This window comes from Eleutherodactylus coqui, chromosome 6, assembly GCF_035609145.1.
Source record: "Eleutherodactylus coqui strain aEleCoq1 chromosome 6, aEleCoq1.hap1, whole genome shotgun sequence".
Lineage (NCBI taxonomy): Eukaryota > Metazoa > Chordata > Amphibia > Anura > Eleutherodactylidae > Eleutherodactylus > Eleutherodactylus coqui.
Genome location: NC_089842.1, coordinates 55,559,408 through 55,583,700, shown reverse-complemented (window position 1 = coordinate 55,583,700; position 24,293 = coordinate 55,559,408). Strand labels below are relative to the sequence as shown.

Sequence of the window (24,293 nt, the reverse complement as noted above, 5' to 3'; positions counted from 1 at the left end):
CCAGCCCTGGCCGGCATCCACAGGTACCTTTAAAACCTGTATTGCGGATGGGTCCTGGGCTATCACTGCGATCATCGTCATCACTATCAATAATACTTGAATTGCTCCAAAAGCATCATTGTACTCAGTGTACTCCGTGTTACTGAAGGTCTGCAGCATGTCACTCTCGCGGTCTAATGCACCGTAGGTACTAGAGTATGTTACTAGATTTGGGAGCTCTGCAAAATCGTGGACCCATGCATCATAGGTGCAAATGAGCGTCATCTCACATTACAACATTACCATTTCATGGACACTCCTCTTCGCACATAGAGCCGATGTCCCCGAAGGGCCCGGTCCCACATCAATACACTTGCATCATAAATGCTTATACCGCTCACCAATTATACTGTACCCACCACCACTCACTAACTAATAGATAACCAGTAACGATTAACACCCTGTCTCAACCATTGTATCAGTCTCTTCGGGGTGATGCCATCGTAGTCCGAACTCATCCGTCATACTGTCCCTAGTGTTTGCACACTAATGTTCTTAGAACAGTCTTTCGGATCCAGCAGCTTTCCCTTCCATCTGGATCCCAAGTCATGGCACGGTCATCTACTTTGGGGCTGAGTCCCCTGCGAGAAGGGAGATTCCATCTGATACTCTTGGTCTATTGCCATTTTTGGCCCCTGGTCCTCAGGCTCTTTTGCTGCTGCGCTGTTCTTCTGGTGCTGTCCTCCAACATATGGAGAGTGCAGCAGCCACCTCTCATAAACAGCAGTCGCCACCCCCTATAAAGCCTTTCATTACTTTAAGAGCAGTGAGACTGTGGAACTCTCTGCCTGAGGACGTGGTGATGGCAAATTCAATAAGAGTACAAGAGGGGCCGGGACGTCTTTCTTGAGCTATACAATATTATATGTTATAATCATTAATAACTTCAAAAGGATTGTTGATCCGGGGATTATTCTAATTGCCAGATTGGCGTCAGGAAGGAATTCTTTTCCCCTTAAGTTGGGAAAATTGGCTTCTACCTTTTTTTTGCCTCCCTCTAGATCAGCATTGCTGCTAATGGGCTGAACTAGATGGACATGTGACTTTTTTCGGTCTTACATACTATGTTATTATGATCCAAAAAAAAAGTGCCAATACCATTTATTGTGCTGCCCTGTGCCCCAATTGTTATGTATGAGCTAGGCCCAAGGAGGAAGATGGAAAGAGGTTCTTTCTTACCACTCATGTCATGACTCTCCATCTCCCAATTATCATCTACACATGTACAACATGTGGACCAGTTCAGTTTACCAGTATGGAAAATGAGTAAATGCTTCCCTGCAGGAAGACATAATTTTCCTGCACGCTGACCAAATTATAGCTCCTTCTACTGCTTACCAGTAGAGATAGCTTTTGGCTTTAATGAGGAGCGCTTTCATTTTGCAATACTGTAGCCTTTTGTGTCATTAGAAGAGGTTAAGAATAGGGTGGGAAGAGAACTGCTAAATGACAAGGGCTTTCTTAAAGCATTGGGAGAATTGTCCATTTAACTGATTGAAGCCTAGGAGGGCTTCTAAGTAACGTAGAGGAGTCTTTAGTGAGTAACGGTGGCTTTACACCAGACGACTATAGTCCAAACAGCTGTTCGAAAGAGTAAGGGATAGTCATTCCTTGTAAAACAGGGTCACCAACAGGGTGACGAGCAAGAATTCATTCACTAGTAGTTTTGTTTCAGATCACAGAAAAATGTAGTCATTGGTTGATGATCATCTGCCATAAATAGTCATTCCTACACCAACATGCTGTAGCAACAATTTCCAGCGACTATTTGAATATTAGTTGTCCCACAAAAGCCACTCTAAGCCCTATATACAATACCAAAAGAATACGGCGAGAAACCTGGTGAAATAAACCCAACAACAAGTCCTTTTCTCTTTCCTAAGAAGAATCTTGCCAATTTAACTGCTTATGAACTTCAGTATTTCTGACATCATACTGTTCCGATGCCAGTCTGATAAAACCTTTGCACGCAGTGTGGAAAATACCAGAATACAAGAACTTTGTCCATAAACCGTCAGACAAGCGGATGTGAATCCGTCTTGCCGCACACTGGTTTGGCTGTGGGCTAACTAAGGTGGCAGCACCTGGGAAACCCCGCTTTTCATGCTTAAGTCCTCCAAGTGGGATGCCAGCTTTGCTGCGGGGTCCTCAGGCCATTGCACGCTCAGATAGACCCATTTGTGTGGCTGCTGACACTGGGCCAAGGCACGGCACCTGAAGGTCTGAACTGACATGTAGTAAATAGACAGACTTGGGTCAGGGCTGGCAGCACAGGTGTATAAACTAGGTTCAGGCTATTAGTCAGGGCAGGCAGCGTACAGAACAGAATCCAGGATACAGAACTGAAGTCAAGGAGTACAGAGGTCAGGATAGTCAAATATAAGCCGAGGGTCAAAAGCAGGAACACAAGGGAGGGCTTTTTCAAAATGGCAGCTTGAGCCCAAATTACTTAAGCACCCACCATAGGGACTGGATGCCTAATAAAGCAAGTGCAGGTGCAACACCCCAGAGGGATGACCCTGGGATAGGGAATGCCAATAAACAGGTTGATGGGGGTAGTAGTAGTAATCACTCATGACGCCACCATTCCCATACACTGGTATGCTACATGGCAGAAAAAATAACACAGAGACTCGTGTATAGTACCTTGGGTCCCCAGGAATGGTTAGGGCCCAGTATAACTTTACTTGAATAATTTTCAGAAACAATTATTCAAGGCAATGCAGGTACAATTCTCTTAAAGGGGTTGTCCGGCTATAAAGAATGAATCTCATTACTTCTGTTTGCCCAATACAATGCACTTTGTAATATACATTGTGCATTGTAAATTAGGCAAACAGAAGTTATTCACTTACCTTTTGGGGTGCCCCCCCGTGTTGCTCCTCGGTTGCCATTGGTTCCGACAAGTCTCTTGTCCTCTTCTTGTCGGGCCAGCTCCAGGTGTTCTCTGCACGGGGACGCGCTTCTTCTACTCCGCGCATGCGCAATAGATCTTCTGCCGGCTGCTTCAGGAAGCTCTGGTCTGCCTGCAGGGGCCGCGCGGCCGCGGGATCTTCAGCTGACAGGTAAGGTGAGTGGAGGAGGGGGAGTGGAGTGCCGGTCTCTCACGGGGAAGGGGTGCTGCGAGCTGTCAGTAGTCAGGGGTGGGGGTGGGGAGGTGTAGGGGTGACAGACCTGTCAGTCAGTAGCCCCAGGATGGGGTGAGGGGGAAGGTGGGTGAGCTGCTGGTCGGAGCTGACAGCTAGTGGGGGGGGGGGGTGCTGGTTGGAGCTGTCAGCCGTGGGGGGGGGGGGGGGGATGCTGCTGGTCGGAGCTGTCAGCTGGTGGCTTGCGGGGGAGGGGGGGGGACACTGTGGGGTGCATGTGTGTGGGGGCAGTGTTGAAGGGGCACTGTGTGTGGACACTGTGAGGGGGGGGCATGTGTGTGTGTAGGGCATGTTTGGTGCTACTTTCACTTTCAATAGCAGAGGATCGCGATTCTCTGCTATTGAAAGTGCTGCTAGAGATCACGATCTGCTCCTACTGCTCTGAAAGCTGTAGCAGGAGTTTCCTTCATCTCCTCATCATGTCCCCTCATTACTGGACACTCTGACACTGTTGTCCCAGTGTCCAGTGATGAGGGGACATGCCGGAGAGATGAAGGAATCTCCTGCTAACAGCTGTCACAGCTCTAGCAGGAGATCGCACTGCTCTCCCTGCCCTCTCATTGCTCTGAATGGGGCCGGACGGCTGCCGGCTCCATTCAAAGCAGTGAAGCGTGCGTTTGCATTATGACGCCGGTCCTCCAGTCATGTGACCGGTGTCATCGGGAGCGCGCACAGCTGAGGAGAGAGAGGCAGCAGTGCATCATGGGAACTAGCCAGCGGCGCCATCTTTGAAAAATTCTTCAGGCAAACTTTATAAAGGGAAGAAAAGAAATAAAAAGGTGAGCAGAATATCGATTTTTATGGGAAAAGCTGTTGTGTGTGATGCTTCTACTCTACAGGGCATTCATGGGAAAAAAAAAATCAGTTTGGGCGGCGGACAACCCCTTTAAGTGCAAGTAGACTAGAGCTCAGAGGGAGGGAGGATACCAGGATGAAACTGGTCCTACAATCCACGTTATCTGTACAGCACCACTTGGGTGTGTCTCCGTGCGGTGATCCTGACTCTGGATGGCCACACAGGAAAAACTAGTAGTGTGAATTGGTACCTGTGCAGTGGGTTCCTCTATACAGAACTATTGGGAATTTCTCTCTAGGATCTTGGAACTCACTCCACTCACATCCAGACTCCAATCGCTACGGGATATCTCTCCTCTTCCTCCATCTTCACCTACATGGAAGCTGAAGGTGCTTTAAGGTGGCTCTGTGTTAGCACTCTCTCGGAACTCCTGAAGATGGATTCCTTTCCCGCTCTCAATCACTCCTATATATGCCTTTACTCATACCACATGAAATGACAAACTGATACATCTACATGCAGGCAATGGTTTTATTAGAGTTAACCTCTCAAGCGCCGCAGCTGTGCAACACACACACACTGCAAATGACAGAACAAGCTTTACACAGTGCATCTACATAGGACAAACATGTATTACATTTATGGAGGGGACCAGAATGGCCACTACACAGGAACTGGATTGCAGGGGAACACATAATGGGAGCAAGTACTGGCTCTTTTAGAAGCTGGGTGGGAGCATGCACAAGCCCTATTGGCAGAAGCCTGGAGCGAGCCGAGGAAAGGCATGCAGAGCGTGAATAGCAGCGATGCCTGACAGCAGCCCCAGCAGCAGCTGAGCGAGGAGAGCAGAGTCGGCGTGCTGCGACACAAACTAACAGTGTGGCTGTCTATAAAGTATATTCCTGCTGTTTATGTGGAAGGTCAGAATCAAAATCCAAGCTCACATTAAATCTCAGCCCGGCAGGTAACAAAGCCTAAATAACAGAGTTTGGCAAAGTTAAACGACAAACAAACAAACTCAACTGAAAAATGATATGAAATGCAAGGGGACAAATTTCCGGAGATCCTATGGATTTATTTTCTCTTATTTCATTATTCTAGGAGGCTTCATTGATTCCAGTACTTTAGTAGACATAGCATTGCTACAAATACAAATTACTACCAAGGCTGTTTTCACTCTGCGTCAATGGTTTCCATTAATTGTACATACCAAGAAAAGCATCAGACATGGAGGCTGTGAGGGGTGCCTAAACAATGGCATTCGTCACCAAGAAGATGTAACAGTATCCCATAAAACAATGTATCTGTTACATGACTACCATTATAGACTAACGCATCCATCACCAGCAGGCTTTAATGGTATCTGTTTAATGGATAGGTCATGAAAAGTTATTGTAAAGTTCATTATATATCCATTAAACCAATACCTCCAATGATGCCATACGGTGAAGTGTCACCCATAGTCTATATCATCTTTTCTTTTTTGTTATTTTGTTTTATGCACACGGGATGTATCTGGATGTAATAGTACAATCTGTGGTGCTATTCAATCCGAAAAGAAAAAGAAAAATGCAAAAACTGCATCCTAATGGATATCAGCCAAACAGAGAAAGAAAGGAACTCTGTCCAGTGAATGGGGCCTATGGATCATTTTGTTGTTCACATGACCTTTACAATGGCTTTTATTGTGTTGCCAACTTAAAGTTTGCTGGGCAGAAGCCAAAACAGGTCAAAAAACACTGAAATGTAGCCTAATAGAAAAAAAAAAACAAAACAAAAAAACCCTTTTCTGTATACGCTCATATTTCAATGCATTAGTCTTTACAAAAGGCACCCAATCTTCATTATGAGCTTCCTGGTGTACAAATGACCAAACTACAACACTGAAAGAGAGATCTGAGAGGGACCAGGGGCAGAAAGTAACTACATAAAGCAGATTTACATGCTACTCGGGTGGTTAGTATAGTTGGTTGACATTGAAGAGGTTGTCACTTGAAGATAATCCAATGACTGAATAGTTCATATAGAAGAGGAAGGGGTGGGGTGCGGTGGGACAGGGGGGGGGGGGGGGTTAACGGCTAAGAAAAAACATCTCTCACTCTGGTCGACCCAGCATAAGGCATTGGGATGTTTCATGTGTTCATGTGTTCTCCTTAGCCAAAGTATATCTGAGGGTATGTATCTGCTACGGTTGTAATGTACTGACTTATTCTTACTGGATGCTACTTCGTATATAGCCATTTGTGGATCTCTTGTATATTTATTGGGGTTTGTTTTGTATAGCCTGGCATTTTCATGCCCTCATCCGGTGTTCCTCTCTTCTAAGAGTATCACTATGCTCTGCATCTATAGTTGATGGATTTACCTTTTATAGCCCTTTATCCTGGTATTATGTAACATCTATGACTTTGTATATGAATTACTTCTGTTTACAATAAAGATCTATGCATGCTATCCTTGGTGTTGGTTTCTGTTAGTACGTTTTCATCTGGAATACTTACACCTTCAGTATTAACGTGAGGTTTGTGCAGTAGGTTGTCTACTTTAGTCTCCATTTTAGCAGGTATCTGTTCATTTCTGGCATTTGTGTCAGGCAGAAGAGCAAAGTCAACTAGGTTATTCTGTCTGGTAGAAATACCAGAAATGTATGGAAACCCACTAGAAGTCTATCTACACTTTAGATGAATACTCATCACCTATTGCCATCCCTATACTCTATAGGGACAGGGAAGTAAGCCACCAGCAGAAACCTCTGACAGCAGCTCACCTCACTTGAGATCTAAGGATTAGGATTGTTGCAATCCAGTGTGACAGAATTTTCCTTCCCCAACATTTGCCATCAAGGGAGTCAGGACATCCCCCCCCCCCCCCCCCCCATACACATTAGATGGTTGCCAGATTCAACCAAAACCAGGTTCCGATGACGGTGTGCAAGACACCAGTAGTATCGTAATCCTCACAGGTAGGCAAGTTTCTTTTAGTCTAACTTTGCTCTTTTAGAGAAATGCTAATATCAAATTATCTAGGTAATAACAGCAAATGTTAACGCTACAATAACCAAGAAGCACAAAGCATTTCTTTTTGTTCAGCATCCAATGCAAAGCATCGTCCATCTACATTGTCAGATCCATTGTGAGGGATTTATGTGACTGATTGGCTGGTAATAAAACCCATACAGAACCTGAAAAACCACCGAGCTGTCAAGTTAAACCAATAATATTCTAAGTCAAATAACTGCACTTGAAGGAACCCAGAAGCGCTGTACTTACTCATTTCTGATGAAGGCATACTTGTTAATAGTTTCAATAACGTCCTTGAACAGGATTTTGGAAGTCAAGGTGTATCCATGGTGGACTATGGGCTCTCCTTCTGGTCCATCCCAGCAGTCAACTTTTATATAAGAGGAAATAGAGATCATTATTATTATGGCCCGTCCCTCTACAATAAATATATATATCGTTTATCTATGCAATTCATGCGTTTCTCACATCAGCCTATGCAAAAACACATACATTTATATATATAGCTTTCTTCTTAGTAAATAGCAGCAGCTAAGTAATTTACTTGTTCATATTATACACTAGTAAGTATTAGATTCTTGCTTTTACCTCCCTACATGGTTCTCTCACAAGAAAGGCATACATTCTGATGAGAAGCTACTCGCATCCACTTTTGCATTCCTTAAGCTAGCCGCTAGGAGTAAAAAAAAAGAAAAAGAGTTTTGTTTTTCCTTCCTTCTTAGAAATCATGTGTTTTAATAGTAAAGCACTGCCCTTTTTGTACACTCCTATTTTGTGATGTAATTAGAGATGAGCGAGTATACTCGCTAAGGCACATTACTCGAGCGAGTAGTGCCTTAGCCGAGTATCTCCCCGCTCGTCTCTAAAGATTCGGGGGCCAGCGGGGGGCGGGGAGGAACGGAGGGGAGATCTCTCTCTCCCTCTCCCCCCCCCCCCCCCCGCAACTCACCTGTCACCTGCGTCGCCCCCTGAAACTTTAGAGACGAGCGGGGAGATACTCGGCTAAGGCACTACTCACTCGAGTAATGTGCCTTAGCGAGTATACTCGGTCATCTCTAGATGTAATCTTTTGTCTATAAGCAGTTGTGTTACTTTTGAGATAAAGTAGAAGCACATAGGCTTTGATACAAGTACTGTCTCATTGTCAGTTCTTCCCATGCACGGTTCTCCCTGATAAACAATTTGGAACAGACAATGGAATCAGAGGAACCGATTTGGTTTCCATGACAGAACCCTCATGCCATCAGACTGCATTTTGGAAAAGAAATGTATTGTTACTTGAGAGTTCTTGCCCCTTGATAGGCAACTCAGGGGCAATTTAGTAGATGCAATTAGACCTACTTATTCTATTTTAATAGCACATTGTATTAATACTTAAAAGAAAGTCTGTACAGATGACACAAAGTCTCTCTAAATATAGAATTTACACAACGGACGCCTACTAGACACATGGTGACAACTTTACAGAAATGCTATTGTCTTCGAATAAACTGAGGAAAACTATACACAAAGCCGATTAACTGAATATCAAAATATCTACATTTCAAACGTCTGTAATAAAATCTGTGAATTCTAACAGATCTGCTTAAAATAATTGCACTTTTCTAGCAAGAGCAGAAAATCAGCCATTTCCTTCCATAGCTGTAGATAAATGGTTCCATATTTGCAATGGTACAGCATTCCTAAACGAGGGTGACGCAGCCGCTACCTGGGGATCTGCTAAACCAACATTTGTCAGGCTACACGGGTGGTTGTTATTCTAAAGACGACTTGATTTATCCTGAATGTATTTAAGACGATATCACTTTACTGCTTTAGTCTTTTATCATTTTCCATGGAGAAAATGAAACGTGCGGGTCACCTGGAAACAAACACTTTGTGTCTGTGGCTTCACTTTATAGAAAGATTTTATTTTTGGCTGAGCTCACCCAGAAACTTAAAAACAGGTATTTCTCTCATTATTTGACCTTCACCTATTCCATCAAGATCGTGCATGTACACTGCAGCTTCAAAGGGCACTGAAAAGTTGCACACCGCTTTTAGAAAACCTGGAAAACTTCAAAAGTCGATTGTTCAGGTTGCAGCAAGGGTTCCCTTGTCCTCAGGTAAATATGGATAAGGAATAGAGATGAGCGAGTATACTCGCTAAGGCACATTACTCGAGCGAGTAGTGCCTTAGCCGAGTATCTCCCCGCTCGTCTCTAAAGATTCAGGGGCCGGCGGGGAGGAAAGGAGGGGAGATCTCTCTCCCCCTCTCTCCCCCCAGCTCCCCGATGCAACTCACCTGTCACCGGCCCCCAGATCTTTAGAGACGAGTGGGGAGATACTCGGCTAAGGCTCTACTCGCTTGAGTAATGTGCCTTAGCGAGTATACTCACTCATCTCTAATAAGGAATCATTTAACCCATGCAAGCGTCCAGGGGCGTAGCTAGAGGCTCATGGGCCCGGGTGCAAAAGTTTAGCTTGGGGCCCCCTTCCAAACCCATCCAACCACCACTCCTTTTCACGGCTACTCCTTGTACATCACTTTTAGCTACATTACTGTTTTTTTTTAATGACCCACCAATGGATCATTAGTAATCAGGGGTTTTAGCAGATTTTTAAAACATCCAGAACACAAGCCTCAAGGCACGCTTTGTTTCCCCAAGAAAGAAAAAAATAATTCATATTATATTTATAGTATTATATATAAATATACATACATACATACATACATACATACATACACACACACACACGTTTTTGGGGGGTTTCACTTCTCTACTTTTCAAAAGCCATAACTTTTATATTTTTTTACGGCACTAATCATGCAGCATAAATGGCATTATACATTTTTCTGTGTGTCAGGGATGATTACAACGATACTATCTCACAGTACGCTCCTCGCTCTCCTCCCACAACTCCCCATCATACAGATCACCCCTCGTTCTCAACCACTCCACAGGACGCCACTTGTTCTCCCCCCCACCCCATCACACAGAACACGCCTTCTCCCCCCTCCACACAGAACACCTCTTGTCCCGGTCCCCCACACACTCCCCATCACACAGAACCCCCCTTGTCCCCCTCCCACTCCCCATTACAAAGAACACCCCTCGTTTCCCAATCACACAGAACCCCCCTTGTCCCCCTCCCACTCCCCATTACACAGAACCCCCCTTGTCCCCCTCCCACTCCCCATTACACAGAACACCCCTCGTTTCCCAATCACACAGAACACCCCTCGTCCCACCCCACACACAGAACACCCCTCGCCCCCCCCACACTCCCCATCACACAGAACACCCCTCGCCCCCCCCCCACACTCCCAATCACACAGAACACCCCTCGTCCCCCCCCCCCACACTCCCCATCACACACAGAACACCCCTCGTCCCCCCCCCCACACTCCCCATCACACAGAACACCCCTCTTTTCCCCCCCACACTCCCCATCACACAGAACACCCCTCTTCCCCCCCCCCCCACACTCCCCATCACACAGAACACCCCTCGTCCCCCCCCCCACACTCCCCATCACACAGAACACCCCTCGTCCCCCCCCCACACTCCCCATCACACAGAACACCCCTCGTCCCCCCCCCACACTCCCCATCACACAGAACACCCCTCGTCCCCCCCCCACACTCCCCATCACACAGAACACCCCTCGTCCCCCCCCACACTCCCCATCACACAGAACACCCCTCGACCCCCCCCCCCACTCCCCATCACACAGAACACCCCTCGACCCCCCCCCCCACTCCCCATCACACAGAACACCCCTCGACCCCCCCCACTCCCCATCACACAGAACACCCCTCGACCCCCCCCCACTCCCCATCACACAGAACACCCCTCGACCCCCCCCCACACTCCCCATCACACAGAACACCCCTCGACCCCCCCCCACACTCCCCATCACACAGAACACCCCTCGACCCCCCCCCCCTCACTCCCTATCACACAGAACACCCCTCGACCCCCCCCCCCACACTCCCCATCACACAGAACACCCCTCGACCCCCCCCCCCCCACACTCCCCATCACACAGAACACCCCTCGACCCCCCCCCCACACTCCCCATCACACAGAACACCCCTCGACCCCCCCCCCCCACACTCCCCATCACACAGAACACCCCTCGACCCCCCCCCCCACACTCCCCATCACACAGAACACCCCTCGACCCCCCCTCCCTCCCCATCACACAGAACACCCCTCGACCCCCCCCTCACTCCCCATCACACAGAACACCCCTCGACCCCCCCCCCCTCACTCCCCATCACACAGAACACCCCTCGACCCCCCCCCTCACTCCCCATCACACAGAACACCCCTCGACCCCCCCCCCTCACTCCCCATCACACAGAACACCCCTCGACCCCCCCCTCACTCCCCATCACACAGAACACCCCTCGACCCCCCCCTCACTCCCCATCACACAGAACACCCCTCGACCCCCCCCTCACTCCCCATCACACAGAACACCCCTCGACCCCCCCTCACTCCCCATCACACAGAACACCCCTCGACCCCCCCTCACTCCCCATCACACAGAACACCCCTCGACCCCCCCTCACTCCCCATCACACAGAACACCCCTCGACCCCCCCCCTCACTCCCCATCACACAGAACACCCCTCGACCCCCCCCTCACTCCCCATCACACAGAACACCCCTCGTCCCCCCCCACACTCCCCATCACACAGAACACCCCTCGACCCCCCCTACACTCCCCATCACACAGAACACCCCTCGACCCCCCCTCACTCTCCATCACACAGAACACCCCTCGACCCCCATCACACAGAACACCCCTCGACCCCCCCCCCCTCACTCCCCATCACACAGAACACCCCTCGTCCCCCCCCACACTCCCCCCCATCACACAGAACACCCCTCGCCCCCCCCACACTCCCCATCACACAGAATACCCCTCGCCCCCCCCACACTCCCCGTCACACAGAGCACCCCTCGCCCCCCCCACACTCCCCGTCACACAGAATACCCCTCGCCCCCCCCCCACACTCCCTGTCACACAGAATACCCCTCGTTTCCCCCCACTCTCCATCACACAGAACACCCCTCGTTCCCCCCCCCACACTCCCCATCACACAGAACACCCCTCGTCCCCCCCCACACTCCCCATCACACAGAACACCCCTCGACCCCCCCTACACTCCCCATCACACAGAACACCCCTCGACCCCCATCACACAGAACACCCCTCGACCCCCCCCCCTCACTCCCATCACACAGAACACCCCTCGTCCCCCCCCCACACTCCCCATCACACAGAACACCCCTCGCCCCCCCCCCCACACTCCCCATCACACAGAATACCCCTCGCCCCCCCCACACTCCCCATCACACAGAATACCCCTCGCCCCCCCCCACACTCCCCGTCACACAGAGCACCCCTCGTTTCCCCCCCACACTCTCCGTCACACAGAATACCCCTCGTTTCCCCCAACACTCTCCATCACACAGAACACCCCTCGTTTCCCCCCCCCACACTCCCCACACAGAACACCCCTCGTTTCCCCCCCCACACTCCCCACACAGAACACCCCTCGTTTCCCCCCCCACACTCCCCACACAGAACACCCCTCGTTTCCCCCCCCACACTCCCCACACAGAACACCCCTCGTTTCCCCCCCCACACTCCCCACACAGAACACCCCTCGTTTCCCCCCCCACACTCCCCATCACACACAACACTCCTTGTTTCCCCCCCCATACTCGCGATCACACAGAACACCTCTTGTTTCCCCCCACTCCTATCACACAGAAACCCCCGGCCCCCCACACACTCCCCATCACACAGAAACCTCCCGTCCCCCCCACACTCCCCATTACACAGAAAACCCCCCTGTCCCCCCCACACAGAAACCCCCCCGTCCCCCCCACACTCCATCACACAGAAACCCCCCCGTCCCCCCCACACTCCCCATCACACAGAAACCCCCCGTCCCCCCCCACACTCCCCATCACACAGAAACCCCCCCGTCCCCCCCACACAGAAACCCCCCATCCCCCCCACACTCCCCATCACACAGAAACCCCCCGTCCCCCTCACACTCCCCATCACACAGAAACCCCCCGTCCCCCTCACACTCCCCATCACACAGAAACCCCCCGTCCCCCCCACTCCCCATCACACAGAACCTCTCGTCCCGTCCCTCCGTCCCACCCCACACTCCCCATCACACAGAACCTCTCGTTTCCCCCCCACTCCCATCGCACAGAACACCCCTCATTTCCCCTACTCCCCATCACACATAGAACAGCCCCCCCCCCCCTCTTAATCATACCGCGGATGTTCCCTCTCACTGACTGCACTTACTTTCACTATGGTCTCTGCGCAGCCAGGCAGCTTCTCCTGCACATCGGGGCTTCCTCCCGAACCTCTGCTCAGACTCCTCCCCTCTGATGTCAGTGCTGGAGAACCAGATGGGGGAGGAGTCTGAGCGGAGGTCCGGGAGGAAGCGCCGATGAGCAGGAGAAGCTGCCTGGCTGCGCAGAGACCATAGTGAAAGTAAGTGCAGTCAGTCAGTGTCGTGGAAAGTAAGCCCCGTGGGCCCCCAGGGGCTTAGGGGCCGGGTCGCAGTCGCGACCCCAGCAGCCCCTATATGTACGCCAGTGCAAGCGTCACAAAAGTGGCAGAATATATTTTCTTAGGGTGCTTTTAGACAGAACTATTATCATAAAAAAAAACGTTTAAACAAGTAAAACTAAATGATAACCGTTTAGTCTAAAACGCGTCCCAACGACTGAACATGAACAATATTCATTCACTTTTCGCTCGACGTTCAGACATAAAAATAATCATTGGCTCACTCTGTCTTTCTGCAATGTGCGTTTTTTTTTTTTTATCTCCCATGTTTCCCTATGGAGCCTCCTTTTTATTGCATCACAACGTAACGTAACAAACGTGTGTTGCGATCTGGTTTTAACATTAGAAAGTCTTATTGACTATTGCGTTAAAAAAAATTAATGCCGAAATCACGAGGATAAAACGTGCAAGAAAATCGCAAGTGGTAGCGATGTTTTGGTGAGAAACTGCTGCGCCGACTCAAAAATTGGGGGGAAAAAAATACGTGATTTTGCAGCGGTTTTCTGGCGGCAAAATCGCGATTGCCCTTGTTGAACTAGCCTTACTAAGCAGTGTCTAAGCTACTGAGGTTGCAGTAGTGTAAGTGATCTGGGTGACCAAAGGCTAATCTCCCCTACCGTAATGGGGGGCACGAGGAGTAGACTGACAGATTAACTGCAGAGGGCCATGGCATGTAGCATGTGTTGGAGACCTGCAGTTAACGACTAAGATAGGCGAGTGGAGAAAGTAGTCTCTCCACAAGTGAGCTACAGCAGATTTACCAAGAGACCGACCCCACCAATAGATTGCGGCCGTGTTTGGGTGGCACAATTCCTACCAATATTGAGCCAAGACCGAGTCAACTCCACAATGTAGATTGAGAGACTGTTCCTGTCAGCTTTAACCTTTAAGTATTGAGAGCCTCCCCGTGAGAAAACCTGATCTTGCATAACAACATTTGACTCCATTCCTCCCGGCAGTGTCCTCCAATTTATTTGGTGACTTACACCTCTTACCTCAACTGAAAATTCAATACTAAATGAGTATATAGTAAATGATAAAGCTACCCTCAAGCAGCTTCAATGTTATAATTGAACACGGTCTATGTAGGGGATTCTGTAACGGAAAAGCCTGAGCTTCAGCCCATAAAAATGTATATTAGAAAAATAATCAATGCATAACGTTGGACCCAAAAATCCATGGTGAGACTAAATCTAAGACCGCTACTAAATGTAAAAGACATTGAGTTACTAATTAGAATTGTGGCCTCCAGCTAGTTGTACTGTAGATGGGAGCCGCATCAGGAGTCTCTACCGCTAACAAGTACCTTATGAAAAATAGATTGCCTCATACTGGTCAAATTTCCATATTACCGGGATGCTGCAGGGATATAGTGTAGGGTATGTCAAAAAGAAAAAAAGGATGAATAGGAAGGAAACCGCAGCGGGGTTGATTGATAATATGAATGTAGATTTACACTCAAGATTGATTTTCACGCTACGATTCTTTGTATATGCTGAACGTCGCCTCTACTTTTCTATGAGGTCAATGTACAGGGCCAATTGGAGGGATTATATAAGTTCTGCTAATCATCATGGGTATTATAGAAATAACTTACAACAAAGAGAGAACAGAACAGAACATATGATACCGTTCCATATAATCAACATTTTTAGTGTTCATTCAGTTTCGTACCTTCTACACAGCGGCATCCAGCCTGTAAGACCCAGGCATACATGTCCACACGGGACTGAGACATGAGCTGATCACCCATCAGGTACGTGTTATGGGAGGATGCAATGAAATAGTTGCTGAGCGGCAAGGTCATGTCTTGATTCACTTGATGATGTTCCGGATTGAAGACGTCTCCTGCTGGGCTGCGCATGTAGTTGGTGAAACCTGTTAGCAATGAATCACAATCATATATGGGGTTCAATATCTGTCAAAGACATGATCTCAATTCCAAACGGATCCTCCCAATGATTTATGAATAAACTTTTCACGGATGACAAAGTGATGAATTCCTTTTAGAGATGCAATCCCTCCGATGACTTTATTACACTTGCTCTTTGCTGGTCAATAACCTTGTCACATCACTTTATGACAGAACAAGAGGTATTATTCAGGAAAATGACTAGGTTTTTGTGATTTCCGATAAAGAAACGTGCTCTTGTATCATTCTGTAATTGTTCTACTATTCTGTACCCCAGCTATCGTCAATGGTCAGCTCTGGACCAATGAATTGCATTTGTAAATCTGTATCCAACATGCACTTAACTGCATGAACCATCATTGTGAGATATAGGCTACAGTATACTACTGTCCAAAAGCAATCTTTTTGGGTTACTATAGATGTCTGTCCATGAAAATGCATGGTTGTGCACTCTAGGTTATGCCTAGCACAGGGTCTATAGGGGTTATGAATAGAGATGAGCGAGTATACTCGCTAAGGCACATTACTCAAGCGAGTAGTGCCTCAGCTGAGTATCTGCCCGGTCGTCTCTAAAGATTCGGGGCCAGCGGGGGGCGGGGAGGAACGGAGAGGAGATCTCTCTCCCTCTCTCCCCCCCCGCTCCCCCCTGCAACTCACCTGTCACCGGTGTCGGCCCCCGAATCTTTAGGGACGAGCGGGGAGATACTCGGCTAAGGCACTACTCGCTCGAGTAATGTGCCTTAGCGAGTATACTCGCTCAATCTAGTTATGAATGACACCAACTTTTCTTTTTGGTTTTCTTTCAAAGTGCTATTCCCATCCAGCAAGGTATCCCCTATCCACAGCATAGGGGGTAACTTTCTGAACCCAACCAATAGGACCCCCATCGATGCAGAGATATTATCCACAGCACGTATTGAAGGTTTGACACCAGTGGCTGTGCACATACGTTACCTTTCCATTCACTTCAGTGGGACTGCTAGAGCTAGCCAAATCCTTGACCTTGGTAATCTCTGGCAGTCCCATAGAAGGAAATTAAGCAGAGGTGTGCATGCATGGCCAATACAGCCATCACTTCAGGACAGCACCGGGTTGAATTCCCGAGATGGGACAACCCCTTTATGCCCTGTACTAGGCCAACACTTGGTATACATTTTGCATAGGAGTTTTCTCTTTATTTTATTCACCTGGTAAGAAAAAGGACGGCCAGATTGAACAAACTCAAAAATTCTGAGATAAATCCATTTACTGTAGTCCATGCAATATGTATTCAGTGGATGGGAGAAACCTACTATACACCGCATTGTTATACACAGTAGTGCCTCATCTTCACTCTTTACATAGGATTGTGACAGGCTCGTTAAGCAGGCTGGGGATCCTCATTACTTTAATTTTCTCTCAACACTTCAAAGTCTCAGCTCTAAAATTCTTTTTCAACATTATTAGGATACATAGAACACTTTCAGAACTCTGCTCGGCACTGCAGGGGAGGGGATTTCTCTTTATGCACGTCTACATAAAAATCAGAACATAGATTCAGAGCCCCCCACGTAATAGAAATTGAACTTTGCTGTATATATCTGTATAATATATTGATTGACAGGGACAGTCTATGCGTTATACAGTCGCACAGTATTAGTCATTATATAACTTGTACCTGTTATTACTACGTTAAGGTTCTTAAGCCTTCATTCTACAAGATCAGGTAATTCAATCACTGGATGAGCTATTCTAACAGATTAGCTCCTACTAATTAGAGGATTAACGATACATTGGAAAAAAGATCTTAAAAGTCCTAAGAACATCCAAAGACTTTAAAATAAGTTCTATATTACAAATCAGACTTTGATGAGCGTATAGCATCATTGTCAAGTACAATAAGCCCAATTTTCAGCCTATGTTTTAATGAAGGATTAGTAGCATCACACAAAAAAAGGTTGTAATGAATCACTAGTATGAAGGCTGTAACAATAAACGCCCTACATTATCATTTCTTAAAGGGGTTTTCTGGTCAAATACGGTTGATTACCAATGCTCAGGATAGATCATTAGTGGTAGATCACCAAGGACCTGCCGCTCGTGATCCCAGGAGATCAGCTGATCGTCTGGCCTGCTGTCAGTGCAGCAGAGGCAGGTATAGTTATTGGGGTGGGAGGCAAAGGGTGAAATTGGGAGCTGAAGCCTCCTATTACACTTCTGGCTAAAAAAAACAGGGTCAGGAACAGAAGTGTAACAGGAGGCAGTGCTCCCATTGATTTCAGTGGGAGTAAACTGCTCCTGTGACACCTCAGACCTCCAATGAGGACATCCAGTCTGCTGTACTGACAGCTGGCCAAACGGTTAACTGATCGGCAGGAATCTTGAGTGGTAAATTCTCTGCAGTCAACTATTGATGACCTATCCAGAGAATAGGTCATCAATAGTCTTTGACCAGAAAACCCCTTTAAGAAAGCCAGCATTAACCCTTTCCAATCCAATTTTGAAATTAAAGGGGTTGTCCCGCGCCGAAACGTTTTTTTTTTTTCAATAGCCCCCCCATTCGGCGCGAGACAAACCCGATGCAGGGATAAAAAAAAAAACAAAAACGGATAGTACTTACCCGAATCCCCGCGCTCCGGTGACTTACTTACCTTGTGAAGATGGCCGCCGGGATCTTCACACTCGGTGGACCGCAGGTCTTCTGTGCGGTCCATTGCCGATTCCAGCCTCCTGATTGGCTGGAATCGGCACACGTGACGGGGCGGAGCTACGAGGAGCCGCTCTCTGGCACGAGCGGCCCCATTCAGAAGACAGAAGACAGGACTGCGCAAGCGCGTCTAATCAGGCGATTAGACGCTGAAGATTAGACGGCACCATGGAGACGGGGACGCTAGCAACGGAACAGGTAAGTGAATAACTTCTGTATGGCTCATAATTAATGCACAATGTACATTACAAAGTGCATTAATATGGCCATACAGAAGTGTATAACCCCACTTGCTTTCGCGGGACAACCCCTTTAAGGGTTTCCTAAAAGGCTCTCTTTTTACTGTTATACAACAGTGCCATCTGCTGGCTAAAGCAGTGTATGTGCGCCAGAGAGGCTCCGACAGTGGAGTGGCTGGCAATAGACGGTAAGAATACCCTGTTGAACATCTAATATTAGAGCTGTACAAGCTTTAATCAGAACGTAGGAAGACAGTGGATTGGAAAGGGTTAAAGATACATTTAACAAGTGGATTGTGATGTGGATTTCACTCTCTCATTTTAAGAGGCGAAATCCACAGCATAAATCCATGTCAAAATCCACACCGAAGTCCATGTGTTACGTGTGGATTTTAAAGTGGCTTTTGATGTGGATCCACACATGCAAACGGATCCTAAAAAAAAATAAAAAAATATATAAAACTTTAAAAAAATAAATAAATAAATAAATAAAATAAAAAAAAACACACATGCCCCCCCCCCCAAAAAAAACTCAAAAAAACAAGACACTATAAAATGTGCGTGGTATTATGCAGAGAGGGGTGCATGTCTCTTGTCCTGGGAAACTCCCCCTGCAAAGGTTTCTGCATTTTGTAGTTAAAGGTTTCATGAAAATGAGAGCAGCGATCAACAACCTTGTTTTCTTCTAGAGCCCAGTGCATTTTTTTTTACCCAACATGCTTTATTCCTAGCATAGTATTATAGGTCAAGATCATCAGTTTTGGCATAATTGCATTACAGCTTGACACAGCCAGCATAACACTATTCTATGCAAGCTGATCTTTAGTATTTTCCACCACCTGAGGTCGGTCATCCACAGATTTAGGATTTCTACACAGTAGTCCAACAGAAAAGCATGCTGGGAGACTAAATGACACACCATCTGGCGACCTGCGGGTTGTCCCAGGCCATGATAATTAATACAACTACTAGGTGCTATAACTAATGAGATGCATTTCCATACACGGTGGTTACTTACCATCAATCCCCAGGACTCCATCCTTTTTGTTTTCTGGGCAAGGCTCGAATTTATCCACAATGTCCAGGCAATATTCTTTTGTAACATTCATCATCTGCAGAACAAATAAAGGAAAGAGATAAATCCAGAGTGGATAATCTGATTTCACAAGCCAGTACCATCAACCTTCATCAGACACAACAATCCAATTGTCTAATGCTGGAGGGCAGGTAATCACCCAATAGGATTCCTCATATCGTCATTCAGTGTCAAGTTCAATATATCAGTCCGCAGTCATTACCCCTCATTGATAGCCGCTGATCACAGGGTGATAAAGAGCACAGCCTAATTCTGCTCTTTGGAGGTCATTTTGTTCTCAGGTATTAAAGCTTGTGGGGTATCAGTGTGAACACCACTCCAGCGTCGATTGTCAGAAAGGATCTTCTGCCGAGAGATTAAGGGATTTATTTATATTATTTAGCTACTAATCCTAGAAAGGCAAAATTGTTTGACCCTTTAAGCCATTAACCAAGAAAAAGGAAAGCCAAAAAAAAAAATCATCGTAATGATAGATTAGATAGAAATAGATATGAGATAGATGTAAAGCCGAGAAGGACAACCTAGGCATCAGTACTGGGTTGGTGGGGGATTTAAACAGGCCTGTTTACTTTTAGTACAAACTCAGCAGCCTGATTGTTGTGGCTTAAAGGGATTGTCCAGTTGTAAACTATCAAAAGCCAATCCTCAGGTTAGGTCATCAATTGTAGATCAGTGGGGGTCCATCATGTGGTTCTACTCCCCCACCTGATCAGCTGTTCTCTACGCCAATGAGTTTGTGAAAAAAAAAAGACAGCAATATTCAAGCTGCAGTGGCCTGGCTTGATATTGCAGGTCAAGCTACCATAAATGGGAACTTGGCCCGCAATACCGAATCTGGCCACTGCAGCGAGAACGGAGCCCTCAGCTTCCTGCAGAAATCAGCTCAGTGCACAACTGTATGACTTCAGACAACACCTGATAAGCAGGGTCCTCTATTAATGATGACCTATCTTGAGGGTAGGCAATCGATCGTTTGCAACTGGACAACCCCTTTAAAAGGGAATGTTCCTCTCATTGTACATAAAATTCATCTTCAAGTTGGCTCAGGTGGAACATTGAGCAAGAAATAAAATACTACTGCTGACAGACCGGAGAAATAAAGTGAGGGGAAAAAAGGGGGTAGGAAAGTTCTGGTATAATCATGCATACAAGTAAGGTGACTACATGACCAAGGGGCGTAGCTAGGGGTGCGTTAACTCGATGCTGCGTATTAAGGGGTCATGTACTACTACACTTGTATGGGAGAGTGGAATTTAGTGTTAACCCTTTCCAATCCACTGTCTGACGTCTGAACACATTATCATTTAAGGCTGTACAGCTCTGGTGTTGGAAGACGTCCGTTGGGGTTCTCTTACTGTATATTGCCAGCCTCTCTGCTGTCGGAGCCTACCCAAAAGTGTCACCTCATGCAGTACTGGCTTTAGCCAGCAGATAACTCTGTTGTATAACGTCAGAAAAGGAGTAAGCCCCCTAGGCAAACCAGAATACAAATTGGATTGGAAAGGGTTAATAAAATGAGTGTTTAAACATGCAAGCTGTACATATGTGTTTGCATGTAGCAGAGCTGTATGATCTGTGTGTATAAGTGCATGTATGTAGCAGAGCAGTAGATGCATGCTGTAGAGCTGTGTATGTAGAAGAGTGGTGTACACATAGTTGCATTATGAGTGTGCAGCCATGCGATGCATAAAGTGAAATTATGTGCTTGCGCCATTGTTTGAATGGACACACTATGTTTAATAGGTTCACAGTTAATCCCCTTTTCCATACTAGAACACCAAAGTTAATGACTGTAGCCCCTCCACTTTGTTAGACCACCAGAGACTTTTATATTACTAGGACATTTCTCTCCTCGTTTTCAGTTTGTCTAAACCTGGGACGCATCTCATAGTCTGAAAAATATGGCAAATACTGTGCTGACAAGAAACTCATGAGCTCCCGAACAAGTCTTAATACAAAGCCAAGACCTTTACTAAATATAAATGCACCGTTTCAACAGACTGTTCCATTATTTTTCCTTTGGCATGTTACATATTCTGTGTTTACATCACATGCATTCGCAAAAAGCTCATTAAATGTTACAGAAAGAAAAAAAAGCAACAACTATAGATCATTAACAAACCTGAAATGCCCATCTAATCCCTGAGAATGTGCAATTTAGATATAACCTGACATCTGCAAGCTTATTAGCCACGAGTCTATAGTCCCAGAAACTCATTAAAATGCTCTGATGGCACGTTACTGCTGGGCTAAACGGTGAGGCAATGTAATGATTTCCCATAAACGTTGAGGACAGTCATAGGTCTCCTCCATGAATATTTGAACCATCACAAATGCACAGCGCCCATGGAATGGTTTAATGTTATTCCATTGTCTCTCTTACGGAAGGAAGATAAGAATGAACTGTAAAGCTGACAGCAGGGCATACAGAGCTATGACCAATGAATAATACAAGCCCAACATCTGCACTTATGGCCTTCACATCTCCGGTTCTTCTGCTGAGCAAAACTACAAAAAGATCAAAAGACGTCTTCAGCACATCGAGATGTGAACAAAGCAGGCAAAGGGAATTCTTAAGATTTCCTGCACAAAGCGTCTTGGTCATCCAACAGTACTATTATGGTCCATGTACACTTCAAGACATTTTGCAAGGGCCTTCGTTTTTTAAGTCTACTCTGTCGTCCACAGAAATCTTTAACCCCTTCAGACCGATTTCACACAAGCATAATACAGATGTGTCCCAGCCTGACCACAAGTCTACTATTTTGAACTCAAATTATTTTAGAAATCTATGACATTATGAGTAGGCATCTGGGTCAAGACACTTATTCGCGAATGCATTAGTAACATGATTGTGTGAAACCGGTCTAAAGTTGGTCTGGAGATCAGCTTATTGTAGAGGAAAACTGCAGCTAGCAAATGGATGGACCATCATGTCAACCATGGGAGGGCCTGAGCTGCCAGACCTAGAGCTCCCCCTAGCTTTCCACTCTGGCATTTAGAATGGGGTTCCCACGACAGAAAGTTTAACATCCATATGTCCTAACAGGGTATACAGAAAGGGGTTGCCTGCACTCTATTTGTGAGTTACTCTTAATTGTAAAGTGATTCTTTAACCCATTAAGGACCAAGCGCTGTAAAGTCTGTAGTAATAATCGAAAAAAAAAACCACACATGTGAATGCCCCCCAGGAGGTCATATATGACATTATGGGGGACATAGATAGTAAAAAATAATTGCAAAATAGGTAAAACAAAAAAACTGAATAAATTAAAAATCTATACATAAAAAAGAAAAAAGCCCAAAGCTGACGCCAACCAAAACAGTCTCCGTATGTGCCCTGTAATCCAAAACCATATATATTCTATATCAAAATGTCCAAAACGAAATGAACCCATTGCCATAGTATATTTACTCTAAAATATAGTAAGTTTAAAAAATATAAAAAGTATGTAAAAGTCAAAAAATAAATCATTTATTTTAGCCTTTTACAAAAAAACCCCAACAAAAACGGAAAAGAAAGTCAGTGAAAAAGATATTTAAAAAATAGCCCTATAGGTCATGGGGGAAAAAAAATACAGCAAAAATAAAATTTTGGTAGCTGAAGGAAACAGAATAGGGCAGTTAAACCACCACATTGGTAAAATCCCTAAAAAGTGTCAGGTCCTTAAGATACAAAACAACCTGGCCCTTCGGGGGTTAAAGGCTATTCCAGGCATTTACCATTGAGGACCTATCCTCAGGCTAGCTCATCACTAGTTGATTGGCAGGGGTCTGCCACTCAGGAACTTCACTGATCAGCCAATCCTCCGGCCTGCTGTCAGTACAGCGGGGTTGGATGTTGACATCTTTGGTCAAGGACAGAAATGTAATAGATGCCCCCTCTCCCATTTAATGGGAGTGATGGCTATTATTACACCCTGGGCTCTACTCCCAATCATTAGCTGGAGGTGTATTGGAAGGTATCACTCATTGATTTCAATGGAAGTGGAGTTGTCCATTGTACTTCTGGTCCTGACCACTGAGGCGGATGTCCAGCCTCGCTGTACTGACAGCAGGCAAGAAGATTACCTGATCCGTGGGGTACCTGAATAGCGGACCCGTCGATCAACTACTAATTACCTATCCTGAGGAAAAGTCACCAATAGTAAACCCCCAAATACCCCTTTAAAATGGATTATTAGGGGAGGGGAAAAACTTACAGGATTCAATCTGGGTCCAACAAACGCAGCTGGCTAGCTTTTAACAGCAGAGTTCTCAAGGTCAGTGTGGTCCAAGTTGCTGGACCACCACAGATAACACTTATATCTGACAGATGACGGTGACGTCATCACGGGTCCTTTAGCCTCCTTGTGTACTGAATGAGGGATTATGGGCGGACTACATCCCCCACAAACCCATGCGGCCTAAGTTGCTATGAATACAGCAGTATTCAGTCTGGCAGTTTGTATGTTGTAAGACAGCTGGACACCTGTGTGGAGACTCCAACAAATGACACCTCACAAATGTACACATACATAGCTCGTGTGCTCACAGGACCTGTTATTATGTCACAAGGGTGTGATCAGTCACATGGTTTCTGAGCTGAATAACGGATTATGAGCGGACTACATCCGCCATAAACTCCTGTATCTATTGATACAGCAGTACTCTGGCAGTCTGTAGCTGGTTGTGAGACAGTTGGACACCTGTGTGGAGACTCCAATAAATGACACCTCACAAATGTCCACATACATAGCTGGCGATGCATATTGACCAACAA

The 24,293-nt window shown here is 46.4% G+C and overlaps 1 protein-coding gene across 1 annotated transcript in view; it reads right to left on the bottom strand.

The window, feature by feature from the left end:
* Positions 1–24,293, bottom strand: part of PLCH2 (phospholipase C eta 2) — a 699,861-nt gene that overhangs the window by 154,063 nt on the left and 521,505 nt on the right. Inside the window, exons 7-9 of the mRNA XM_066606850.1 lie at positions 19,454–19,547; positions 15,273–15,476; positions 7,251–7,371 (exon numbers count right to left, since the gene is read on the bottom strand). Coding sequence (XP_066462947.1) covers positions 7,251–7,371; positions 15,273–15,476; positions 19,454–19,547 — 419 coding nt within the window. The remainder of the gene's footprint in view (positions 1–7,250; positions 7,372–15,272; positions 15,477–19,453; positions 19,548–24,293) is intronic.